The following is a 27,387-nucleotide window of genomic DNA, read 5'->3' as shown; positions in this document are numbered from 1 at the left end:
AAAGTGAGATATAGCAGGAAAATGTGACAAGGTCACACCATTGTAAAATCTACTTAGCCTGTGAAAGAGTCCCAGTTTATTCTCTTTTTTTTAATTTTTATTTTGGTATCATTAATCTACAATTGCATGAAGGACATTATGTTTACTAGGCTCACCCCTTCACCAAGTCCCCCCACATCCCCGTTCACAGTCACTGTCCATCAGCATAGTAAGATGCTGTAAAATCACTACTTGTCTTCTCTGTGTTGCACAGCCCTCCCCGTGCCACCCCTACACTATACATGATAATCGTAATGCCCCCTTTCTTTTTTTCCCTGCCCTTATCCCTCCCTTCCCACCTCTCCTCCCCAGTCCCTTTCCCTTTGGTAACTGTTAGTCCATTCTTGGGTTCTGTGAGTCTGCTGCTGTTTTGTTCCTTCAGTTTTCTTTTGTTCTTATACTCCACATATGAGTGAAATCATTTGGTACTTGTCTTTCTCCACCTGGCTTATTTCACTGAGCATAATACCCTCTAGATCCATCCATGTTGTTGCGAATGGTAGGATCTGTTTTTTTCTTATGGCTGCGTAATATTCCATTGTGTATATGTACCACATCTTCTTTATCCATTCATCTACTGATGGACACTTAGGTTGCTTCCATATTTTGGCTATTGTAAATAGTGCAGAGATAAACATAGGGGTGCATATATCTTTTTCAAACTGGAGTGCTGCATTCTTGGGGTAAATTCCTAGAAGTGGAATTCCTGGGTCAAATGGTATTTCTATTTCGAGCATTATGAGGAACCTCCATACTGCTTTCCACAATGGTTGAACTAATTTACATTCCCACCAGCAGTGTAGGAGAGTTCCCCTTTCTCCACAACCTTGCCAACATTTGTTGTTGTTTGTCTTTTGGATGGTAGCCATCCTTACTGGTGTGAGGTGATATCTCATTGTGGTTTTAATTTGCATTTTTCTGATGACAAGCGATGTGGAGCATCTTTTCATGTGTCTGCTGGCCATCTGAATTTCTTCTTTAGAGAACTGTCTGTTCAGCTCCTCTGCCCATTTTTTAATTGGATTATTTGCTTTTTGTTTGTTGAGGTGTATGAGCTCTTTATGTATTTTGGATGTCAACCCTTTATCAGACCTGTCATTTATGAATATATTGTCCCATACTGTAGGATACCTTTTTGTTCTATCGATGGTGTCCTTTGCTGTACAGAAGCTTTTCAGCTTGATATAGTCCCATTTGTTCATTTTTGCATTTGTTTCCCTTGCCCGGGGAGATGTGTTCAAGAAGAGGTCACTCATGTTTATGTCTAAGAAATTTTTGCCTATGTTTTTTTCTAAGAGTTTTATGGTTTCATGACTTACATTCAAGTCTTTCATCCATTTCGAATTTACTTTTGTGTATGGGTTTAGACAGTGACTCAGTTTCATTCTCTTACATGTAGCCAGCACCATCTGTTGAAGAGACTGTCATTTCCCCATTGTATGTCCATGGCCCCTTTATCGAATATTAGTTGACCATATATGTTTGGGTTAATGTTTGGAGTCTCTATTCTGTTCCATTGGTCTGTGGCTCTGTTCTTGTGCCAGTACCAAATTGTCTTGATTACTGTGGCTTTGTAGTAGAGCTTGAAGTTTGGGAGTGAGATCCCCCCACACTTAATTCTTCCTTCTCAGGATTGCTTTAGCTATTCGGGGTCTTTGGTGTTTCCATATGAATTTTTGAACTATTTGTTCCAGTTCATCGAAGAATGCTGTTGGTAGTTTGATAGGGATTGCATCGAATCTGTATATTGCTTTGGGCAGGAGGGCCATTTTGACGATATTAATTCTTCCTAGCCAGGAGCATGGGATGAGTTTCCATTTGTTAGTGACCTCTTTAATTTCTCTTAAGAGTGTCTTATAGTTTTCAGGGTATAAGTCTTTCACTTCCTTGGTTAGGTTTATTCCTAGGTATTTTATTCTTTTTGATGCTATTGTGAATGGAATTATCTTCCTGATTTCTCTTTCTATTAGTTTATTGTTAGTGTATAGGAAAGCCACAGATTTCTGTGTGTTAATTTTGTATCCTGCAACTTTGCTGAATTCTGATATTAGCTCTAGTAGTTTCAGAGTGGAGTCTTTAGGGTTTTTTATGTACAATATCATGTCATCTGCAAATAGTGACAGTTTGACCTCTTCTTTACCAATCTGGATTCCTTGTATTTCTTTGTTTTGTCTAATTGCCATGGCTAGGACGTCCAGTACTATGTTGAATATTAGTGGGGATAGTGGGCATCCCTGTCTTGTTCCCAATCTCAGAGGAAAAGCTTTCAGTCTCTCACTGTTCAGTATGATGTTAGCTGTGGGTTTATCATATATGGCCTTTATTATGTTGAGGTACTTGCCCTCTATGCCCATTTTGTTGAGTGTTTTTATCATGAATGGATGTTGAATTTTGTCGAATGCTTTTTCAGCATCTATGGAGATGATCATGTGGTTTTTGTCTTTCTTTTTGTTGATGTGGTGGATGATGTTGATGGATTTTCGAATGTTGTACCATTCTTGCATCCCTGGGATGAATCCCACTTGGTCATGGTGTACGATCCTTTTGATGTATTTTTTAATTCGGTTTGCTAATATTTTGTTGAGTATTTTTGCATCTATATTCATCAGGGATATTGGTCTGTAGTTTTCTTTTTTGGTGGGGTCTTTGCCTGGTTTTGGTATTAGGGTAATGTTGGCTTCATAGAATGAGTTTGGGAGTATTCCCTCCTCTTCTGTTTTTTGGAAAACTTTAAGGAGAATGGGTATTATGTCTTCTCTGTATGTCTGATAAAATTCTGAGGTAAATCCATCTGGCCCAGGGTTTTTGTTCTTTGGTAGTTTTTTGATTACCACTTCAATTTCGTTGCTGGTAATTAGTCTGTTTAGATTTTCTGTTTCTTTCTGGGTCAGTCTTGGAAGGTTGTATTTTTCTAGGAAGTTGTCCATTTCTCCTAGGTTTTCCAGCTTGTTAGCATATAGGTTTTCATAGTACTCCCCAATAATTCTTTGTATTTCTGTGGGGTCCGTCGTGATTTTTCTTTTCTCATTTCTGATTCTGTTGATGTGTGTTGACTCTCTTTTTCTCTTAATAAGTCTGGCTAGAGGCTTATCGATTTTGCTTATTTTCTCAAAGAACCAGCTCTTGGTTTCATTGATTTTTGCTATTGTTTTATTCTTCTCAATTTTATTTATTTCTTCTCTGGTCTTTATTATGTCCCTCCTTCTGCTGACCTTAGGCCTCGTTTGTTCTTCTTTTTCCAATTTCGATAATTGTGACATTAGACCATTCATTTGGGATTGTTCTTCCTTCTTTAAATATGCCTGGATTGCTATATACTTTCCTCTTAAGACTGCTTTTGCTGTATCCCACAGTAGTTGGGGCTTTGTGTTGTTGTTGTCGTTTGTTTCCATATATTGTTGGATCTCCATTTTGATTTGGTCATTGATCCATTGATTATTTAGTAGTGTGTTGTTAAGCCTCCATGTGTTTGTGAGCCTTTTTGCTTTCTTTGTACAGTTTATTTCTAGTTCTATTCCTTTGTGGTCTGAAAAGTTGGTTGGTAGGATTTCAATCTTTTGGAATTTACTGAGGCCCTTTTTGTGGCCTAGTATGTGGTCTATTCTGGAAAACGTTCCATGTGCACTTGAGAAGAATGTGTATCCTGTTGCATTTGGATGTAGAGTTCTGTAGATGTCTATTAGGTCCATCTGTTCTAGTGTGTTGTTCAGTGCCTCTGTGTCCTTACTTATTTTCTGTCTGGTGGATCTGTCCTTTGGAGTGAGTGGTGTGTTGAAGTCTCCCAGAATGAATGCATTGCATTCTATTTCCTCCTTTAATTCTGTTAGTATTTGTGTCACATATGTTGGTGCTCCTGTATTGGGTGCATATATATTTATAATGGTTATATTCTCTTGTTGGACTGAGCCCTTTATCATTATGTAATGTCCTTCTTTATCTTTTTTTACTTTCTTTATTTTGAAGTCTATTTTGTCTGATACTAGTATTGCAACACCTGCTTTTTTCTCTGTTTTTGCATGAAAAATCTTTTTCTATCCCTTGACTTTAAGTCTGTGCATGTCTTTGGGTTTGAGGTGCATCTCTTGTAAGCAGCATATGGATGGGTCTTGCTTTTTTATCCATTCTATTACTCCGTGTCTTTTGATTGGTGCATTTAGTCCATTTACATTTAGGGTGATTGTTGAAAGGTATGTACTTATTGCCATTGCAGACTTTAAGTTTGTGGTTACCAAAGGTTCAAGTTTAGCTTCTTTACTCTCTTACTGTCTAACTTAACTCACTTATTGAGCTACTATAAACACGGTCTGATGATTCTTTATTTCTCTCCCTTCTTATTCCTCCTCCTCCCTTCTTCATATGTTGGGTGTTTTGTTCTGTGCTTTTTAGGAGTGCTCCCATCTAGAGCAGTCCCTGTAAGATGCCCTGTAGAGGTAGTTTGTGGGAGGCAAATTTCCTCAACTTTTGCTTGTCTGGGAATTGTTTGATCCCTCCTTCATATTTAAATGATAATAGTGCTGGATACAGTAATCTTGGTTCAAGGCCCTTCTGTTTCATTGCATTAAGTATATCATGCCATTCTCTTCTGGCCTGTAGGGTTTCTGTTGAGAAGTCTAATGATAGCCTGATGGGTTTTCCTTTGTAGGTGACCTTTTTTTTCTCTCTGGTTGCCTTTAATACTTTGTCCTTGTCTTTGATCTTTGCTATTTTAATTATTATGTGTCTTTGTGTTGCCCTCCTTGGATCCCTTGTCATGGGAGTTCTGTGAAACTCTGTGGTCTGAGAGGCCATTTCCTCCCCTAGTTTGGGGAAGTTTTCAGCAATTATTTCTTCAAAGACACTTTCTATCCCTTTTTCTCTCTCTTCTTCTTCTGGTACCCCTATAATGTGGATATTGTTCCATTCGATTGGTCACTCAGTTTTCTTAAAATTCTTTCATTCCTGGAGATCCTTTTATCTCTCTCTGCATCAGCTTCTCTGTGTTCCTGTTCTCTGTTTTCTAGTCCATTAATGGTCTCTTGCATCTAGTCCATTCTGTTTTGAAGTCCTTTCAGAGCTTGTTTTATTTCTGTATTCTCCCTCCTTAGTTCTTGCATATTTCTCTGCAAGTCCATCAGCATGGTTATGACTTTTGTTCTGAATTCTTTTTCAGGAAGACTGGTTAAATCTATCTCCCCAGGTTCCTTCTCAGGAGAAGATGTAGAAGATGTTGAAGCTGTCTGGGTTAGTCTTGTCTGGATCAAATTTTTTTGCCTTTTCATGTTGATAGGTGCAATGGTGAGCTATTGACTTTCTGTCAGCTGGGAGAGCCAAGGTTTTCTACTTGCTCCTGGCCTTTCTTTACTGGGACAACTGCAACCCCTAGTGGCTCGTGTTGGGCAATTGCGTATAGACTGGGTCTCTGTATCTTGCCCGGCCAGTATGGAGGAAGCTCCCTTGCTATGGGCGTGGCCAGCCTCAGGCTACTGCTCTGCTATTGCAGGGCCCCAGAGGGGTAATGGACAGGGGACTGTTTGGCTGTTTACCTCTGTGAGGGGTCTCAGAGCTGTTGCTCAGGGGGTTAGTGCGCCCGGAGTTCCCTGGAATTTCCAGCTACTAGACTGTGACCCAGGATGCTTCCGTCCAGCTGTGGGGTCCCTGTCCCTTTAAAACTTTCAAAAAGCACTCGCTTTTCTTTGTCACAGGGGTGCTGGCTTTGGGACCCGCTCAAAGATCTTGCTGCCCTGTTTCCCTAGTTTCCAGCACCCCACGCATGCACTGTGTCTGCGCTCTGGTGCGGATGGCTAGGGCTGGGTGTTTAGCAGTCCTGGGCTCCCTCTCCCTCCCCACTCCAACTCCTCTCCTCCCACCGGCAGCTGGGGTGAGGGGCGCTCGGGTCCCGCTGGGCCAGGGCTTGTATCTTACCCCTTTCACCAGGCACTGGGTTCTCACAGGTGTGGATGTAGTCTGGCTGTTGTCCTGTGTCTTCTGGTCTCTCTTTTAGGATTAGTTGTATTTGTTGTATTTTCAACAATATATGTTTTTGGGAGGAAATTCCCAATGTCCTACTCATGCTGCCATCTTGGCTCAGCCTCCCCCAGTTTATTCTTTAACTTAATCTATGTGCTGTTTTTCCTCTTCTTCCAGCCTCTTAATCAATTAAGTAACTTTGTAACCAGGACGACAGACCTTTGGAGTGTAACTGAACCTACCTGGATAAAGAATGCTGAGATGTAGACCAGCACAGTCATCTAAATAACCCTATTCTTATGTCAAAACTTCAAAGGAATTGTGAATCACCTGTATATCATGCCTTATGCTGACCCCTACCTAAAAGGCCCTATAAAACACAAACCCTAACCCCTTAAGCACCTCCTCTCTGAGGTCACCCACACTCAGGTCTGAGTGTGTACTGTCTTATATCAAATAAACTTTCTTGTTGCATAAACCAATTATACTTGTCTCTGAACTCTTTTCCATGGTAAAGACAAGATCTGACTTCTGCCTCTAGTGAAAAATGTCTTTGTCACTGTGCTACTTCATTCCGCTTTCCAGTCTTAACACAATCCTTTTCTCTCTCCCTGTTTTATTTCAGACCGGTAGGGAAGTGGAAGTTCTCAGAACATAATCTCACCCCTTCCAGTGCTCCAAGTCTCCCCAAATCCTGGGGGGATAGGGGCTTAGTTCCCATGCCATGCAGATTCAAGTGGATACTAGAAGCCAGGTAACCTTAGTTTCAGGAGTTGGCAAGGGATCTGCCCTATGTTGAGCAGGAGTTCAATGAACTTCCCTTTTCTCCCTGGGTTCTTCCTTGCTCTCTACTGCCTGCATAGCTGCTGACATTACTTCTACTCTTGCTTTAATGAATCCCTTTCTTGTTGGCACTTGTCTGACCTGAATAAGACTTCTTTCCCTGATCACAGTCAAGAACCCTCCTCCCCACCAGGGTTGTAGTTTCACTGAGCTTAAGCTTGCAGGGAGAGACCTCCCCAGATGCAGCTGCCTAGTAACAAAAGCATTCTTAAAGGTTTCCTACTGTTTCAAGAACTTTTTTTCCCTCTGAACAATGGACAATTGCCCCATTAACCTGAAAGACTTTTATGAGATTTAAAACAGCAGAACTTCTCTCAAAGAGAATTCATCCTTTACACTTCTTATGCTAGAAAAAGATTTTTTAAATTTTTGACTCATGTCTTTATCACTTCCTTAGGTGACCAAAGACTATGTCTCTGTTGTACCATGTTATGCCAGTGTAGCAGTTTGTCCCTTAGCCTGGATATGTATGACAAGCAAGAGAGCGGTGTGACCATGAGATTTGTGCAAAGCACTTGTGTCCCAAGAAGTGGTAAATGGGTAAGATACGGCCCCATGAACACAGAAACAACCCCCTCCTTATCTATCCTTTCATCCCAGTAGAGCTCCCTGGAAACCACAGCTTTGGGGAAGACAAGAGACCACCAAACTTTGGCCTCAGGCTCAAGAACATCTAAGACAGCCTACTTGGCTATCTGAAGAACACATACAGCATGACTTAGTTTTAAATTGAAAGTAACTTTTTTTCTCCTTGATTCAAAAAGACATATGCATCCCTATGTTTACTGCTCCACTATTTGCAATAGCCAAGATATGAAAGCAACTTAAAGGTCCATCAATATATGAATGGATAAAGAAGAGGTGGTACATATACACAATGGAATATTATTCAGCCATAAAAAGAAAAGAAATCCTCCATTTGTAACAATGTGGATGGTGCTAGAGGGTATCATCCTCAGTGAAATAAGCCAGGCAGAGAAAGACAAATACCAAATGATTTCATTTATTTGTGGAGTACAAAAACAAAGCAAAACAGAAAGAACAAAATAGCAGTGGACACTGAAAAGGGACCAGTGGTTACCAAAGGGAGAGGGATTAGGGCAGGTGTGGAGGGAGGGCTAAGGGCTAAGGTGATAAAGGGGCACAGTAATTCCCAATCACAATGTAAGTTGATCACTGGGGGTGGTAGTACAGCATGGAAAATACAGTCAATGATTCTGTAATATTTTACTGCTTGATAGATAGTAACTGCAGTAGAGGGGGCAAGGATTTAATAATATGGGTAACTGTTGAACCACTGTGTTGAATAGTTGAAACCAAGATAAATTGTATATCAATGATACTTTAATAAAAAGAAGTAATCTTTTTTCCTTATTCCAAAAGCAATGAATGTTTAATGTGCTCAATGTAGAAATTTAAGATTAACAACAACAACAACAACAAAAAAGCATATGGGAGAGAGTAGCCTTAATTCCCCCACTTAGAAATGGTTAACATTTTGGTGTATATTCCACTCTGGCTTGCTCCTTCTCTCTCTCTTCCTCTGGGATATTATTGTAAATATTTTACACATGATTAATTGTATTCACCTTTCATTCCTCACAGAACCTAATACAGTCCTGCATGAGTAGATATTCGATGAAAGGATAATTAACTGAATGTACAAACCAGCTCTTTTCTTTCATACCTGCCAGAGGTAATCAGCATCTGCTGCACTGCATTGCTCCTGTGGGTCTGCCAAAGGAATCCCATGCATTTGGTCTATCCTGAAGCCATCAGGAAAACAACAGCATTTACTAATTCCACCAGAAAACCCCTCCTTGAAAGGAATACCTTACAAATGAAGGAGTCCTTAACTTGGAGCTGGAGGATCTAAGTCTGAATTCCAACTGGGCCATTTATTTCTCATTTTACTTCTTCAAGCCACATCTTCTAATTTGTGAAATGAAGGCATTGACCCATGACCTTTAGGATCCCTAGAAGTTAATAATCTATGATATTTCTCTATCTCTCCAAACATACACACATACATGTGAAGAAAGGAGACAGGAACTAGGCTTTGAATGCTAGTATGACAAAAATCTGGTGTGTGTGTGTATGTGTGTGTGTGTGTGTGTGTGTTTTGCTTGTTTTCTAAAGACTAAAAGTCTTATAGAAAATCCAGCCGACATGTTTCTCATGCCCACAAACACTTTCTTTGGTTAAGTTGGGAAAGTTGAAAGCATGAATACCAACAAGGAAAAACAGAATAATCTCTCTACATGTGGCTTTTATTACTTCTCTGCCAGATTTTAATTAATTCTTGCTCAACTATACGTAACAGGCCCAATTAGTGGTGTCCCTATTTTTGGAAATGTGCTAGACTCATCAGGGTTCTTACATGTGCCCCTGAGTCAGCCATGGCCATTATTTGCCAATCTGGTAAACCTGACTAGGATCACACAGCCTCGGGTTCCATAGAAGTATCACATAGAACTCACTGCTCTTACACCCATGGCTGTCCCCTGGGGACATATGGAGTAGAAACTCAATAATGGCTAGAGCTACATCTAGTGTCATGGAACTGGAGCCATACAGCTGGTCTGGTGGAGCTGGAACTGAGATGTTGTCCTTGAGGTGAGTGGTCCAAATGCAGATCTTACAATGTGAGAAGGACAATACTCCCACCAGGTGACAGAGGAGAAGCAGTACAGAGTCCCACAGGGAGGTTGCTTAGACCTGCAGTGTCAGAGCAGTTAGTCTCATAGATCTTTTAATTAATATACTAAGCATCTTTTGCTAAGGTTATACCTACTACCAGACATCTGTGCTGAGGTAAGTTCTACAGCAGTGATCTAAAATCTCCACCCCTTCAGATGCTCTGTTTCTGGGTCTGACTTGCTGGACCAGGCTTCTTCTCCTGTAAGCTGCTCCCATTGCTTTCATGCCCCATCATGGTCCTTCCAGCCTCTGGCTCCCATGAGAATCGCACCAGGCCATCACACATGTTGTATACACCTTCACAGAGTTCAAAGGCTTTTTCTTGGTGTTCAGCCCCAATGTAGACAAGTGGATGCAAACCGATTCATAATAAGAGATATTCCCTAGGTCCTCCTCACTAAACCACATGAGCTCTTTTCCAGACCCTCCTCAAAAAGAAAAAAAAAAAACAGCTGCACAAATATCACCAAAAGGAGTAGTTCTTGTGGGGTGGAGAGTGCAGTACCCACAGGTCACCACGTTGTCTCTCATTCACAAACCATTCCTAAGCGATAGTCTCTGGACAGTCAAGCCAAATCGATAATTTAATAAGTGGATAGATAAATCAACTCTTTTCTATAGTGGTATCCCAATTAATACATGTAGAAAGAAAAAATGTAAAGAGAAAATCACCATTTGGCAAGCATGATCACAATCATTATTTCAGGCAGAAACAATTAATGGAAGCTAAAACGAGTGGGCACAAAAGTATGATTAAAAGCAGAGTATTTACATTGTTTCAGAGTATCCCCTCATTAGAAGATTATTCCTCCTAAAGGGAAGAACAGTAACTTGAAAGTGATGAGACCTGACAGATGCCACCTTAACGAGGTGATCAAAATTAGCATCGCCACTGATGGGACACAGCAAGCACATTCCTCTTCAGGAGCTGCACTGAGAAGCACACAATGTCACTTCTGTGATATTCTTTTCAAAAATGTACAACCTGAATGTAATCATGAGGAAATATCAGACAAATCCAAATGTGAGCACACACATTAGCACACACATCATACAAAATAACTGGCTAGTATTCTTCAAAGAGTCAAAGTCCGGAGAGACAAAGAAAATCTGAGGAATATTTTTTTTGTGACTAAAGACTGATGAACCATGAAAACTAAATGCAATGCAGGTTATTGGATGGTGTTCTGAGCAGAAAAAGTACATTAGTAGGACATGACATTTGAATAAGGCCTGTTAATTTCCTATTTTGAAAATGGTTCTGTGGTTATGGAAGATGTTAGCATTTGTAGAAGCTGGATGAAAAGTATGTGGAAATTCTTCAAACTTTTTTTTACAGCTTTCTCATAAGTCTGAAGGTATTTCAGAATGAATAGTTGAAAAAATTAAAAATAAATTTTAAAAATCATGGTTGAGAAAAATTCACTTATTACAATATTGGCTTGTGGACAGAGTAGAAAATACATATTAACTAAATATCTTCACTCTTGAATTTAAGACTAGACAAGCAAACTTGTTTGATTAGTCATGTAGGATTATTCAAGCATTTCTTAAAAGCATACTCTAAGCTTTTGGCATTTATTTTATTACCAAAATTTGAATGTCAGTCCTTTTTACAATGTGAAAAGACCTCTGCTAGGAACTGTTTTATTTTGACACTAGAGCACTAAATACACTGACTTTTCAGATCATTGATTCCTGGGTGAAAGGAGGTTAAAAGGGTAAAGTTTTCCAGTTGGCAGATAAAAAATCAGGACACTGAAATCTCTTTAAGAAGTATAGCTTAACAAAAGAACCTGCTACTTTTTTTGCTGTTTGCTCTAAAATATGCCACTTCAAATGCAGTGAGTTCCTTTTGGGGTGAAATTCTGCATAACTTAGAAGCAGCATATAGGAAAAAAATAACAATAATTGGAGGCACAGGAAGCATAACATCTTTCATGTCACATAGGAATATAAAATATTGTATTTTATTAGTTTCTTATACAGATATACAAGGAAAAATTGTTTAGTAGCTAGTACCCTTAATTTGGGAATAGACCCTAATTTTCATGGACCACATTGAATTATTTAGATAACTATTTAAAAGTTAAAATATCCAATCCATACAATTTACTGGCTTAGTGCTCTTTTCTTTTTAGAAAAGTTAAAATTATTGAACTAGTACTTGAGCACAAGAGCTGTCAGAAAATTATCTGAAACTAATACATGGAGGAAAAGTGTTATTATTTTCCTTCCAATTTCCACCAAGATCCTGATTTAGAAGTCCTGGTTTTCTTGGCCCTCCTGAATTCTGTGCCAGCTGAGCCTCTGTTCTTTATCACTGCCATTGCTCTCCTCTTCCCATATTCATAGACATTGGTTTGCACAGAAAACAAAGTTCTAGGTATACTAATAACCTATGGAATTTAACTGTCTTTCCTTGTCCCTTGGGGGGATTTAACTTTGTCAAATTCTGTATTTCCTCTCAAATTGTTGATTTGGAGGTATGTTGAGAGAGTAGATCTTCACATGGTTCTGTTTTCAGGTAAGACTACACTTACAAGAAACCAGGCAAAATGACTGGTAGCTAGGGTACATCTTCTTGCACAGAGACGTGCTTCCTCAACCAAATCTAGGGGAGCCTCTTATTAAATTGGTTTCCTCTAAATTCTATAGAGGACTATATAGATAACAGAGGCCTTTGGATACAATGAAGAATTCCGAACATAATCTTGTCTGCCTTACATTTCCCTCATTCACTAAAAGCTCCCAAAGATCAGGAGCATGTCATTTTCATCATTCATTATTCACTCTATCAACACCCACTTTCTGTGAGCCAGGCACTGGACTAGACATTGAGAACAGCAGACTAAGATAGAGAACATGCTCTTGAACAGTTTACAGTCTAGTAGAAAGAAAAGCAACAAATTACAATGTAAATTATATACACTACAGCAATGATTGTGAGGTAGAGCAAGGACATGGGACAAGCAACATGATTAGTTTTTCCTGGCTATGATGAAAAATGCCAAGATATAAATAGTAAGAACAGGAGGTATTCCATCTTAAGGCTAAGATTCCATTTTAAAAACCAGGGAGTTAAGAGGTAAGATTCCTAACATTTTACAGTGATTAGCCAAAAACTGACCCTATCTTAAAACAGAGCAAGCATTTCTAAATGATGTGTTTCCACTCCTTGAGGGTAACCATTATTTTGGAGAAGAACAAGACCAATAAATTCCTTGTGTTAAGTTTACCTTACAAAATATCTACAGGACTGACTATGAATGGTGACACAATGTCTCTCACCAGAGAAAGATTTCACAAGACTACAGTCAGTCTAACTCCCTTTATCCCATTCCTGAAATCCTTAAAAACCCAAATTCTAAACCTTTAAGCACACCTCTCCTCTGAGGCTGCCCGTACTCCCCTTTCTTCAACTATGTAGTTTGCCTTAAATAAAACCTTCCCACTGCTCAGCTTATTGAATTTTATCTCTGTGCTCTTCCAAGCCTGTCAGAAGGTTAATGAAAGACCCTGGTCATGGTAGTAAGCGTCTTTGTTACTTCAATACTTCACTAATTTTCTAGACTTAAGCACAAGTCTTCTCTCTCTCTCTGTTCTACTTCAAACACATAGGGAAGGGCTATTGAGGTCTCTGATTTCAGTTACTGTCACCTAGGTGACACGGATGAGACTGCCCTGTATGATCATGCTTTTTAGCAGCCTGCCCCCAATGTCCTTTCTTTGCTTTGGGAAGTTCTCAGAACATAATCTCACTCCATCCAGTGCTCCAAGGTGCCCCCAAATCCTGAGGTGGTAGAGGCTTAATTTCCATGCTGGACAGATTCAAACAGACACTGGACACCAGATAACCTTGGTTCAGGAGTGGGCAAAGGTTCTGCCCTATGCTGAGCAGGAGTTCAATGAACTTCCCTTTTCTCCCTCTGTTCTTTGCTCTACTGCCTTCATGGCTGCTGCCATTCACTGTCACTCTTGCATTAATGAATTTCTTCCTTACCTACACTATCTCAAATTCTTTCTCCATCAGAGTCAGGAACTCTGTTCCTGGTTGAGGTTTCACCAAATGTGCAGGGAGATCTCCCCAGATATGCCTGACAACAACTGTACAAAATGTTGTAATGTTAGGGAAAAAGATAGATGTGAGCAGCTGGGGAAGGGGTAGACAATGTTAAAGGAAAAAGACTGCCCAATTTTGCCCAGGTTGGGATCCCATGGAAAGACAATAAAGGCTTTGTAGAGAGCTAACTTCTTGCCTTTCTGGACCAGTCCAAACCAGTCCCAACCAGGTCCCAATGTAGGCACAATTGAACAAAACTAAAACCACCCAAACCACATTTCAGCATAATCTCATTAAAATAAAATTGTGGGTTTTTTTGCTCCCTGCCTCCACAGGCTTTTCTGTGAACATTCTGGGAAAAGACAGGCACACCAATAGGAATGGATGTATAACTAGAACTGTCAATCAAATGATCTCACTCTGTCAATCAAAGAAGTACCTCCCAGCTAGGTGGTGATGAATAGACCCTCTCCTAAAGTTCAGGGCCTTTGTCTACCTTGACTCTGGCCTGTTCTTCTGTGGAGCATATTCAAACAAAACTTACCCTCTGCTTCACTACTGTGTCTCTGCCTTTGAATTCTTTGCTGTGGCGGTAACAAGGACTGAGGAGAACAAACTCAGCCCACAACAGTAGGAACCCAGAGAAAGGAACGACTGAGTCTGCTGAAGAAAGAATTCAGGGAAGGTTTCACTGTGGAGGTGACTTGTTACTTGACCTGTGAAGGATCAGTGGGAAGTGGGAAGAGGAAAGAAAAATAGGAAACGTGGGTGTGAAAGTGCAAGCGGTGGGACAGGACAGTAGGAGGAAAAGTGTGGTCTCACGCTAATATGCGAAAGATGAAGCAGGAAATGTAAGAGAGAGCTAGGTGCTTTTAAGGAAGAAAATAGTGGTTGGATGTAGTCAACTGGCAGCAGAAGACGGAAATCTAAAATCTTAATTTCCCAAACTCCCTTACAACTAGTGGCTGGTTCTAATACGATGCACTGGTAGGATATGAGGAGGACAAAAGTGATAAGGAGGACAGCTTGCTGCTACTGGTTTTACCCTGCTGGCAAGTCAGGTCATGGAGACAGAGGGTTTTTCTACAGCATCACACTAGTGCCCAGTCTTGATCATGGGAGTTAAGAGACAGTGGTAGCAGTGCTGACAATAACTTGTGATCCTGGATTCCAGAGCTGGATCTAGTTAACCTAGTAGTTTCTTGAACCTAAGGTCACTATTGCACATTCCTAGCTCCCCAGATGTAGATCTCCCTGACAGGCAGTGCGGCAGGATTCTGGCAACCATGCTGGCAGGTCCAGCTTTGCGCCTGCTCCCCCAACCTTTCAAGGATTTTAGAAGCATCTTAATTTCCTTAATTAAGTCCCTTTCAAATTAAAATATCTAGGTTAGTTTATCTTTTATGCACTGAACCTTGACTAATAGGACAAAGAAAAGGAAATCATGAGTACCCTGTGTGTGAATGAGAGTAATACTGCTAATATTTTTGTTTGAAATGACAAAACAATTACCATTTCAGTTAAAAAAATGAAGTGATTTTTTTATTAAACATAAAAATATTCAGTATTTTAAAAAATATTAGCATACTAAGAATTTATGTATTGTGCATTTTGAAAACAAAATATCTATGTGTGTTTTTCAATGATACTCAATTGTCTTATTTATGCTATTTCTTGAGTGGAAGTCTAAAGAATTAAATTCATTTAAAATTTTTAAAATAACTTTCAAATAAAATTAGGCTTACTGCATTTTATTTTACATTAAATGTATTTACGCTGGTTTATTTTTCTTTATGGCAACAGCTTTAAGTCGCTTATATTATTTACTACATTTTGTAATGTTTTTATAAAAACTGTGCCCAAAAAGACCTGGCCATTATTTGCTACATTTCTCTGTAACTTCTTTCTTTTCAACTTAGTTGCACATATGTTTAACACATAAAAGGGACCAGCGAAAGTGTTAATTTAAAACAAAAACTGAATATACCAGTTTCCAGTTTGTGTTAAGTCTGATAAATGGGAATACATTTCTATATACCATTCCTTTCCACTAACTGGGCCGCTAGGCCCCAGGAAACTGAACTTTTCAAGTCCTCTGCTATTCATTAATCCTCAGAGAAGGGATACAGATTGGAGAACCCTTTGTATGCCCAAAGAAATCCCGTCAAGAGTGAAGACTTCAGTTTCTCTATTCTATAAAGCAAGAGAAATCTGAGCTTTAGAGGGAACACTAGGGAGAAGTGACTGGAGTGCAGTGGCAAAGAGAAGTTTTGCTTTGGAAAAAAAAAAAGGAAGAGAAGCAATGCTCCTTATTTGGGAAAGAAATAATAGTCAAATGACAAGAGTGAGGCTGCAAATTCAAAGGGAAATCAGAACAAGAAGTACCTAGAAGGCATTCTCTACTACCACTACCCAAGATACATTGGAAGGGGTAGAAGAGTCATTTTTATATAAATATTAAATGGAAGAAGGACCCCGAAGTTTGATACTTGACTTATATGTGTGAACATTAGCCATCATCAATGTGACTATACCCAATTGGGGAGCTATGGGATGGGGGTAAACAAGGCAGTGGCAAATGGTCTGGAGTGCAGAGATGATAGAGTTGGGGAGAACGATTAGGAGGTTCTTGCCGCAATAGTTCAGGTAGGCATCAAATGATAGACATGATTAAAGCAATGGCAGTAGGAGTGATGAGGAAGGAAAGAATTACAAACATTTCATTTGTAGAATCAATTGAATTGGTGACTGGTTGGCAGAGAGGCATGGCTGGGATACCTCCAAGATTTCTAGCATGAGTGACTGAGTGAAGAACGAAACAGTTATCAGAGCTTTAAAATACAATAAAAGGGGCAGATTTTGTGGGGGAAATGGTGATTTCTATTTGGAGATATCCAAAAGACAGCTGGAAATAAACACTTATGCAGTATTTTGGGATGAAGTATAAAGCCTGAATGAGAATCTCCAGAATACATAGAGCAAAGAGGAGAAAATAAACTGCACATGGAAGCATGGTGGCCAGGAACATTTAAGAGCTGGGTAAAGAGAGAGGAGCTAAAGAGAAATCAGAAGGTAGAAATCTGTATCATAAATGCCAAAGAATAATAAGTCAAGAAGTAAATGTCAATATTGTCAAATGCTGACTAAGATGCTACCTGAAAAGAAGCTAGTGGATTTGGTAAGAATTATTAATGGATGGTGGAAGTAGAAACCTTTTAAAGCATTGTGATCTAAGGAGGGAATGTCAGTAGAACATGGAGAGAGTAAAAAAAGCTCTTCTGAAGAAAAAGGTGGTAGGGCAGTAGCTTAAGGGGGAGTTATATCCACAAAGGAATTTTATTCCCCATCATAAACCTAGCCTTGACTTTTGAATCTAGCAGGCACTCAATACCTATTAAATGCAATAATATTTTCATTTATGTATCAGCTGTTCTCTGAAAAGAATGCAGTGTTCTCCAGATAAAACAGTGCAAAACAGATTCAGTGTCATTTTGGAAGGTGAGAGGGACTCAAGGAAATAGGCATTTCATATTCGATACTATGTTTTGGGTTAATTGGTAAGAATCATCTCTTTTTTCTCAGCCCCTTCCTGACCACACATTCCCTAATGATAGATTATAGAGGGGAAAGGAACTAAATGTCTTGTTGATCCTGTTCCCTGAGGGCAGAATTGCATACAGCCCAAAAAAGAACTTTCACTATCTTGCTTTATAAAGGATTAGGTATCAAGATACGACTATTGGCCTTAATTACATATTTAATTAAATTACATATTTAATTTAGGTTACACATATAATGTGGGAACTTGAAGAATTATTTAATGATACAATAATGCTTACAATGTAATATTAAGTGGAAAAAAAGCTACCATACTGCATATGCATTATGATTTCAATTTGGGAAAGGGGAAAATATATAAATATAAATACAAATGTATATACACATATATGTACACATTATACATACAAATTAAGAATAAATACTAGGAGAAAGTAAACTAAAATGAAAACAGATTTCTGGGTGGTAGAATTAGGGATTATTTTCTTCACCTTACTCTTCTGTATTTTCCCAATGTTCTACAATTAAAAATGCTTTAAAATCTCCATAAACTCATGGGACTTTCTATCTAAACACTTACTAGCAACTTAAGCCCATTCTCTTTACTCTGCTTGGCTCTAAAAAAACAAGTTACAATAGTAATTCGCCAGACTTGAAGTAGCCTGTAGTCGTCTTCACTCCCAATTTACACTTTCTATTCTCTTACTAGTCGCTTCTACTTCCCTGCGTTCTGACTCTCCGCTTCTAAATGTTGAGTTTGAGAAGCAATGGAGAATCCAAAGTTTGTTTTAGATGTGCCGTACTACCCCATACATTACATGGAAAAAGTAATTGTCTAAGGTCCCGGCTCTGCTAACTACCAATTGTGGAGCCTTATATAGACTAGTCCATATCTCTGCTCCTCAGTGGTCTGTTTTCCCATCTTTAAAATGGGGTTAAAAGAATGGGTGGGGCAAGGCTCGTTCACATGATTGGAAATGCCCCAGTTAGGGATGTCTAGAATTTCGCAGATCTCAGTAAGTCCCTCAGTGAAGTGCTCCACCCTAAACATGGGACGGGACGAGGTGGGGAGGGAGGCGGGAATCTGAATTTTTGGTAGCTTCCCAGGTGATTCAGACGCTCAGTCAGGTTTGAGAACTATTCTTTCCAGCCCTCCGCTTCTCTGACTCACTTCTCAACTTCCTTCTGGTCCCAGCGACTTCCAGTTCCCGCAAGCAACGGAGTGGTGAACAAGAACGCACCGCCAAGGTGCGCCTGGTCCCCGGCCTCTTGCTGGCCTCCCCGATTCCCGGGCGCCAGTTGCCTGGTTACATAACGGTTCCGCGGCGTACTCTCGCGAGGTTTCCACCGCTCCCCCAACCCCCCTCGCTCCACGTCAGAGGGAACCGGGCGGAGCGGCCAACATGGCGGAGCGCCGGCGACACAAGAAGCGGATCCAGGTAGTAAAGCCGAGACCTGGGGTAGGGGACCTCAAGGCGCTAGGAAGTGGAAGAAGCAGGAAAAGCCCCCGGAAGGGCGAGCGAAAGCCAGGGAGAGGTGGGCTGCGGTTCCGCCGCGAGGCCTCCGGCTGCAGGCTGCGTCGTTACGAAGGGGCCTGAGGGGGGGCGGTGTTGGCGACGGCGGAGACTGGCGGCGGTGGTGCGGCAGCGGCGGAAGGCGAGAGGCGACGCGCTCGGAATTGGCCGCGGAGGCGCCGTCGCCAGCCCAGGTTCCTGTGGCGGTCCCAGCCTGGGCCTGCGCGGGCAGGTCAGCCTCCTCCCGAGCTCAGACACCAGCCTCGCCGGGCTCCTCCAGTCCCTTCTCCGCCCCATCCTCTCGCTTTAGCGCTCCCAAAATTGAGGCCGTGGTAACTAAGGCAGACAGAGGCCGACTGACCTAAAACAGCCAGTTCTTTGTGCGCAAATAGAAGGACCGTAATCTGGGTTTGGTCTCATGCCCCAGGGGCCCAGCGGCGTTCTGCCTATCCAGATGTTCAGTTGTGTATATCCTCCTTTCTCCCTAGTGTTACTAACTCAATAGTCCAATTGAGACTTTCCAGCTTGCTTTCAGGCGATGCAGTGTAAATAAACACTACCTCTTTGGTACTGCAACGAGCTGGTCGCGCCCAGAAACCTTTCAGATGCCAATGTGTCATCCTAATAACCTACATAACATCCCTCACTCATTCCACATGCGTGTCACCTGCACTTCTTCGGTGCAATTTTACTCGTGTTGTTTTCTGTTCTTTGCCAGAGGATTAAATATGTGGAATGCATTAGACTGAGGATGTTTATTAAAAGTCCGTTGTCTCATCATCAGCTCAGGTGCCTAGAAACCTTCATGTCGTCATAAATTGATAACATGTTGTGAATCGTTAATATATGATTTACGGGTTGTTACATTCATCACTGTCTTTCTCTTTTTAATTTCATTGCTTAGAATGACTTTCTGTCTAATGTTTTATTCCTCCATTAGGAAAAAAGTTTACTACTTAAATTGGCTTACACCGCAGGTAATTTGAGCTATGCAAGTTAAAATTACACTGAAAATTTTGAAGTACTGGAAAAAAGGATGCCAGTAATCAATAAATTTAGAATTGAACAGAAATAATAAAGTAGTTCCGGAGAACAGAAGGACTCAGAAATTTCCCCAAGCTCAGGTAGATCATAAAACCAGAGCTTAAGGTTGTTAGAAGTGTCTAATTATACTACTAATAGTATTTCAAAATTTAGTGTTATTGGGTAGATATGGAAATATAATACTTCTATTAGAATTTGTATTGAAGGTGTCAGATTTCTACTTAACACGTATTTACACACAGTACATTTTATGCTCTTTAATATACGCTGTTTTTACAATTTCAACGATTTAACATTATCATAAAGGTGATCATAATTCATTTTTTGAATAGCTGCTCTTATTTCAATTGTGATCTTATGTTTAACAGAAAAGTAAATTAAGAGGCTGTATAGTAGCGGTAGCTGCTGGTATCTAAAACTTGAGCCAGACTGTTCCTCTTTGTACCCCAGTTTCACTATCATTAGCTGTGTAACTTTGAGGCAGGTTACCTAATTTTTCCAAATCTCTAAGAAGGTATATTTACCTCAAAAAGTAAAAGGGAGAAAGAGAGAACCTCATAGGGTTGTATAGCATTGTAAAAAATAGGTGAGTCAGTGAGTTGTTATTAAAGGTGGTTTTAAAAGTTACTGACAGAGTGTTTGGCACTGAACTACTCCCTCCTCCCCAAGGATGAAAACTTTAGAATGGTTTGTTCTCATTTTTGTTAGGCACTCTGATATACTTAGTGAAGAAAGATTAATAGCTATCTATTCAGTAAATAAACCATTTGTGAGTTCCATGAAGTACTATTATTTATTTGAGGATCAGATAAATACTTGAGGATCTGATTGTTAAAAATGAGCTTGGTGTACTGTTTGAGGAACATAACATTTATTTTTCCCATTGAAGTTTTCTACATAGCTATGCTAGAATGTTGTGGATATCTTGGGAGTGCTGCTTGGAGTACTATTATGCAGTCTTAACAAATTAATAAAAATATGAAATATCTTATAAAATTCTTTGTTTTTTTTCCTCCCAAAGAATCCAGCACTCTATAACGTTGGCATCACTTTAGACAAAAAGATCAAATGTAATGACAGTTTAACTTAAAGAGAATATTCTATTAAAAGACTTTTGGGCAGAAAGGTTATAATATCAACTGAGTTTCCTGTTGTTTGTTATTTGATGTTTCATGTTTCAGAAAGATTTATATTTAATAGAGTCAAATGACCTTGAATTGTAGTTTGTACATTGGGGTAGTAAATGATATAAACAAGTTCAGGTTTTTAAAAAATTGCTGAATTATTTGCTTCTTCTAGTGTAGCATAATTTCAGATTCTGATACCCCATCAAATTTGGTAGCAAGAGGATTATTTACACATTTCCTTCTTGGACTCACTTTACAGTCACTGAAAATCAGAAGTGAGTTACATGTTCATTGACGTTATATTGGGAAGTTTTTATTATTGAGAGTCTCAAATGAGAATGAGTGATCTAAATCCAAACTAATGAAACATTTGAAAATAATTTTGTTATTTAAGAAATGCAATTATGTAAGTTTTCAGGAACATTAAGTGCTTATTGGTTAACAAAGTGCTGCTTACTAAAAAGGTTGGTAGAATTCTGGTATCATGACATTTTATAGAGTTGAAAAGGATTTTTAAATAGTAGGGTTTGTTTGACATCTTTCTGCACAAATGCAGTTCCTACATAAAGGCAGAGTGGTGGGCCTAAAGCTCTATATCACCTCCTACCCCACCACATCATCCCCACAGTGCATGGTCCTTTAAGCTACTTTTGGGTCCTAGATCTAGAAGTATTAGCTGGTATAAAATTTACTAATCTAAACCATCATCCTCATTTTACAGATAAACTGAGACTTGGTGACGTTAGGTGACTTGACCCAGGGTCACTCATCAAGATAGTAAAGATTTAGACCAGGTCTTAAAATGTCCAGTTGAATGTTCTTCCGACCTCACCATTAATAAAACAAAAAGAAATTATTCTGAAATACTTTGAAACTGAAATCTTTATGTTAAATTGTACAACAAAAAGATTTAACATGTCTTTTCCCTGCTAAAGAGAGAATCATCCTATTTAGTATTTGCTTATGTATAAAGTATCAGGTTGAGTTTTGGGAAATATAAATAGCTTACTAATTCTTAGAACTTTTATAACCTGCATCTCAGTTAATGTTGTTGCACCCATCTGTCTCCCTGGCAATGAAACCCATGGACCTATATGCTTAATTTCAGAAAAGGGAAGAAAAAGTGAAAGTTTATGACTATACGGTCTGACTCTCTGGGACCTTCTGTGGAAAAAAGAAACCCAGGAATTCAGTCCTAAGTCAGCTGCAGCTGCCCCCAGAAGCTTAACAGAGGGCTTGCTTAATAGGAGTGAAGCACGGGGATACAACAGAAGAGCACTACCATAGTCAAGATACAGAGACTCTTAAAAAACTTTATTGATAACACCCTGTGTGACTTTAAACAAATGATTTATATAAGGTCCCCTCCAGCTTTCATATTTTATTCTGTTAACTATATTTTCTGAAATATTTTGTACTGCTTGTATGAAGAGAATGAACATAATTTGTGCATTACCCTTTTTCTTTTTTGCTGAGTTCACTTGATAAATCAACTAAGCTTATTTCAACTGAATATAGCAATTAAAAAAAAAGTTCTAAATAAAATAATTCTGTAAGATGGAAGCCCATGGCTTACTGACTTGATCTAATATTTTTTTCTCAAAAAGGTTATCTTAAGTACTGGCTAAATAACACAGTTAGAAATGGTGACCCCTATTTCATTATAATATTTGAGTGTTGATGTATTCTAAAGTAAAAATGGTATTTGTTAAATAATTTAAAAACAGTGTTCTAACCAGACTTGCCATTTATATAATTTTGGATTGGAGTTGCAGCAAGCCAGCATCTTGGTATTTGGGTGCAAAGACAGCCAGCAGTCTAGCCTCGAAAGTTACTGGCTCTTTGCTTCCCTGTTCTAAGACATTTGAGTTCATTCACTGAGCTGTACAAGTTCTCTTCGTTTGAGCATTGATGCACTGGTTTCTTTTTGTTAGTTGGTGATACCATTCCCAAAGGGCCTTCACTTTGTGTTAGACTAGAAAAGTTATGAAAACATTCTGAAGAATTGCACATATCAAAGGGAACAAAGGAGGGGGAGGTACTACATTCTAATGTATAAACAGGAAGAGGGTAAGATTGTTTTTACTGTTTAGTCTGCAACTGGGAAGTTGAGTGTGAAGATTCCATGACAGGATCATCTATAAAAGCAGCTTCCCATGGTCATGTCCTCTTGGTGCTCTTCTCCAGAAGTCTTTCTTAACGGCTTCAAAGCCCCAGTAGTGGGCTTTTTCTTAAGGGCAGTCTACAGTATGTACAACTTATATGTGGTATAATGAATATTTCATAATATTTCACAAAGGAAGATAGAAACTTTTTAAGGATTTGAACTTCTGCATGGAGCACAGAAGGTACTAGTTCTGTTAGACCATTATCTTGATAGAATTCACTATTTCATACCTTTAAAAAGAATCAGTGGATAAGTAACTTTGTGTCTAGTTTGGAAGATTATCCAAGACTGATATTTTTTGGTCTGTTCTGTTCATTGTTGCTTATTAGTGACTTTACCAAGGATGGGAAAGGAATAAAAATCGGCAGTACCTGAGTCTGTTTAGCAGTTGTAGAAAAGAGTGGTGATTGTTAAAAGAGCTAATTGTTAAAATGAGGTTTAAAAATGTAGTAGATTCATGGGGTATCAGATTCCCTTATTGTGTAATGAACTTTCCAGTTTCTTGTGTATCCTTATACCAGATTTTACATGTGATGCCTCTGTCAACAATCAGCAGATTAGTACATATATGCCTATGTTTAGTAAATGGTTTAATGAAGTGTTAACATGAGTGTAGATGTGTCATACATAAAGTTGATATGATTGGAAAATATTATATGATTTGGAAAATATCAATTGCTGTTTTAGATACTTGTAACAAAGTACACGTATTGTGCCTTACAAATTTTTTTCTATTAACTGTAGCACCTGAAGATATTATAGGACATACATTCAGTAAGTATATATTTGAGCGATATGTTTTTTCAGACCTCCCCATATCATTTGTAACCAAGCAAATCCCAGTAACAAGTAACCAAATAAGCCTCTAAATTGACAATAGGTGTATGAAATGAAGAAAAAATTAACTTATATGGGTATAGTTATAAAAATATAATTGGTTTTCAGTAGATGAATGGATAAAGAAAATGTGGTACATATACACAATGGAATATTACTCAGCCATAAGAAAAAAACAGATTCTACCATTTGCAACAACATGGATGGAGCTAGAGGGTATTGTGCTCAGTGAAATAAGCCAGGTGGAGAAAGACAAGTACCAAATGATCTCACTCATATGTGGAGTATAAGAACAAAGGAAAACTGAAGGGACAAAACAGCAGCAGAATCACAGAACCCAAGAATGGACTAATAGTTACCAAAGGGAAAGGTGAAAGGAAAGGAGCGACACACAGCAGCAATTCACCGGAGAATTCCGCTTTATTAGGGAAAGGTGCTGGGTTATATAGGAAGGGGCATGAATTGATTGAGGTGTCACTTCTATGGGGCTGGTGGCTGTTGGCTAGGTGCTGGGATTGGGAGGGGGGCGAGAGGTGATTGGGCTTCAGGTGGCGCCGGCGGGAACTGAGGACCCCAAAGAGAAGCCAGAAGTTTGCCATCTTACTGGTGGGGGCCCTTCATTCCCCCCTTTCTCCTCTATGGGGTTGTGGACGTTGCTTTCTCTCTGGCTGCTTCCTGCTGAACGGGGGCGGAGAAGGGAGTGAGGGCTTAAGGACCAGGAGGAAAGGGTTGATAGGACTCCCTACAGTAAGGACGAGTAGATGTGGACTTCTTCAGGTTGGAAATCAATGAAGGTTCCCTGTAACCATAAGTCGAGGACCTGTTGATTCTAATGGTGCCAAGAGGATATGGGTGTCAGGAGCCAGGCGTCTGTGGCCATTGTTTCCAAGAACAATTTCCAGTGGAGAGAGGGCTCCATCTCAGCATGTGATGAGGAGGTCACGTGAGGGTGAGGGATCTTCTGTGGCCAGAAGCTGGTAGTTCCTGAGTAAAAGCTGGTTGAAAGTTTGATTAGAGATTTTTCTGACTTGGGATTTGATGAACTTTATTATACAGGGTAAGAAAAGACAGGCGAGAAGAATGATTATTATGGGGCCCGCAGTGGGCCAGAGCCAGGTGAGGAGGGGGTTTGTTAGTATTGAAGAGAATGGATTGGAATTGGAAGCAGAGTGGAGGCTGGAGGCAAGGTCGGTGAGTTTGGTAATATCAGTCTCTACAATGCCGGATTCGTTGATGTAATAGCAGCACTCCTCTTGAAGGAAGACACAGGTGCTGCCCTTCTCGGCTGTAAGCAGATGTAAGGCCTGCCGGTTTTGAAGGGTGACTTTAGCTAGCGAAGTGACCTGTCTTTGGAGAGAGGCTAGGGAATCGGCAGTGGATGTCAGGGCTTCCTCAAGTTTGGCATTGAGACCTCTAACTGCCCATAGAGAGTGACCCAAGGCTTCTCCCAAAAACCCTGCCCCAATGGCTGAGGTGATCAAAGAGATACCAACCATGATGGGAAGGAAAGCAGCCCTTTTTTGTGCGTGAGGGCAAGGGAGGTTGGAGCTCAAGGAATTCTGCCATGCTGTAAAGTGTAAGCTGGGGGATTTGAGATGAGAATGCAGGGTGTGCTGGATTTGGGAGGCAGTGAAGTGCACTGGAGGGGGGTGGAGTCAGGCCTACACAGTGGTGGATGGTGAGATTATCTGCGTATTCTGGTTCCCATAGGGGTATGTCTGCCAGGGGGCAGAGGGGTTGTCTTTCTGCATGGAAGGAGTAGTTGGAAATACTAAGGGGCACGGCCCCCAGCAGTGGGTGCTATAGTGATGCACACAAGAAACAATTGGCAGTGTTAAGGGTGTGGTTGAGAAAGATGGTGGTGTCCTGAATGAGCTATAACGAAGAGTAGGAGAAATGGGAAGAGGGGCGGGGATAAGAAGATGAAGAGGCGCTGTCAAGAGTTTGGATAATGACTTTTTCGGAATGTCTGATATCTGATGCAACTTGAGAGATCTGGGAATGAGAGGGAACATACTTTCGAGAGATATGAAGGGTACTGTGGGGGGTTGAGGACCCCCCATAGTAAACTGAGGCTATGACTCTGGCAGCCCATCGAGAGTCCCAGGGATCTGGGATTGATGAGGAGAATGAGCTGTTGGGATATTTCATGAAACGGTTGGAGGAGTAATACTGTGGGTACCGGAAGTTACCCATTTAGTGAATGGTGCAAGACTAGTAGGGACATCTCCTGTAGGTGTCTGGCCATCGCCTGCAATAGGCTTGTTTTTGGTCATAGAGGAAGCAGAGGTAGGGAGAATAGGGTAGCTGCTAGTGAACACTTCAGTGGAGGGAGGAAAGTGGAGGTATAAAGGCTCAGAGCAGCTTTTCAGAGGGCAGTCTGGTGTGGCAATGAGGGCAGTAACTTGTTTGATGCTGTGTGTAAGTCTGTCTGACTTTGAATCGCCATACAAAGGAGGCTGGGGTGGTGGGGAAGACAATAGGAATGAGGAAAAAAGCAAGAGAGCAGTAAAGGAGGAAAAAGTCATGATTCGGGTATGGATGGCAAAGGGGGTGAACGGGATTTTGGAGGAAAGAGGACAATAAGGTCAGGAGTCTGGAGGGAGGGAGAGTCTGTAAACTCTTGTAGGTTAAGAGATCTTTTAGGTGATGTGGGGATAGAATGGTAAGAGGCGCCCTGAATGTCAGTTTATGAGCTTCCTTCTGCAAGAGCTGTCTAGCGGCTAATGCTTGTAGGCAGGGCCCATCCCCGAACTGTGGGGCCTAATTGCTTGGAGAGATAAGCTTCTGGGGCAAAGAATGGGCCATAATATTGGCTTAGGACTCCTAGAGCTTGACTGAACCTCAGGAATGTATAATGAGAAGGGCTTCGACAAATCAGGGAGATGGAGAGATGGGGCTTCTACAAGGGCTTGACGGAGCTTAATGAAGGAGTGTCGGGGTGAGGAGGATAATGGTTCTTTAGGGGGGCCCTTCCTGAGGTTGTATAGGGGTCTTGCCAACAGGGAGAAGTTAGGGATCTACGCTTTAAAATACCTAGCCAGGCCTAGAAAGGAAAGGATTTCTGTCTTGGTTTTGGGAACGGGCAGGTCAGAGAGGAGCCGTTTTCTGTCTAAGGTAATGGACTTTCTTTGTTGAGATAGAAGGAATCTGAGGTAAGTGACAGGAGGGGAAGAGATTTGAGCTTTGACGGGGGATACTCGGTAACCTCTGGAAGCTAGAAGGTTAAGTAGGGAGGCAGTGTCAAGTTGAGACTGTTCTCACGAGGGACTGCAGAGTAGAAGATTGTCCATGTATTGTAATAAGGTGGACTTGGAGTGATCATAATGAAACTGTTTGAGGTCCTGAGCTAGGACCTGTCTAAAAATATGGGGACTATCTCGGAAGCTTTGTGGCAAAACTGTCCAAGTGAGTTGTTCAGAATGTCTTGTGTATGGGTCTGTCCAGGTGAAGATGAAAAAATCTTGGGAGCAGGGGTCTAGAGGGATAGAAAAATGGGTCCTTGAGATCTAGGACTGAGAAGTGGGATGCTGAGGCAGGGATCTGTGA

At 40.4% G+C, this 27,387-nt stretch overlaps 1 protein-coding gene and 1 long non-coding RNA gene across 2 annotated transcripts in view; one reads left to right on the top strand and one right to left on the bottom strand.

Moving 5' to 3' along the window:
• LOC140848462 (uncharacterized) overlaps window positions 1-18,448 on the bottom strand; it is a 60,627-nt gene extending 42,179 nt beyond the window's left edge. Inside the window, exon 1 of the long non-coding RNA XR_012129387.1 lies at window positions 18,321-18,448. This is a non-coding gene — a long non-coding RNA (uncharacterized lncRNA). The remainder of the gene's footprint in view (window positions 1-18,320) is intronic.
• The window catches only part of SEC62 (SEC62 homolog, preprotein translocation factor), a 45,198-nt gene continuing 36,242 nt past the window's right edge, over window positions 18,432-27,387 (top strand). The window contains exon 1 of the mRNA XM_037003028.2: window positions 18,432-18,588. Coding sequence (XP_036858923.2) covers window positions 18,553-18,588 — 36 coding nt within the window. The 5' untranslated portion in view covers window positions 18,432-18,552. The remainder of the gene's footprint in view (window positions 18,589-27,387) is intronic.

The sequence above is a fragment of the Manis javanica genome, chromosome 3 (assembly GCF_040802235.1).
Source record: "Manis javanica isolate MJ-LG chromosome 3, MJ_LKY, whole genome shotgun sequence".
NCBI classification, from domain to species: domain Eukaryota; kingdom Metazoa; phylum Chordata; class Mammalia; order Pholidota; family Manidae; genus Manis; species Manis javanica.
Note: the sequence above shows the minus strand (reverse complement) of the source record. Positions and strands in the feature narration are given on the sequence as shown.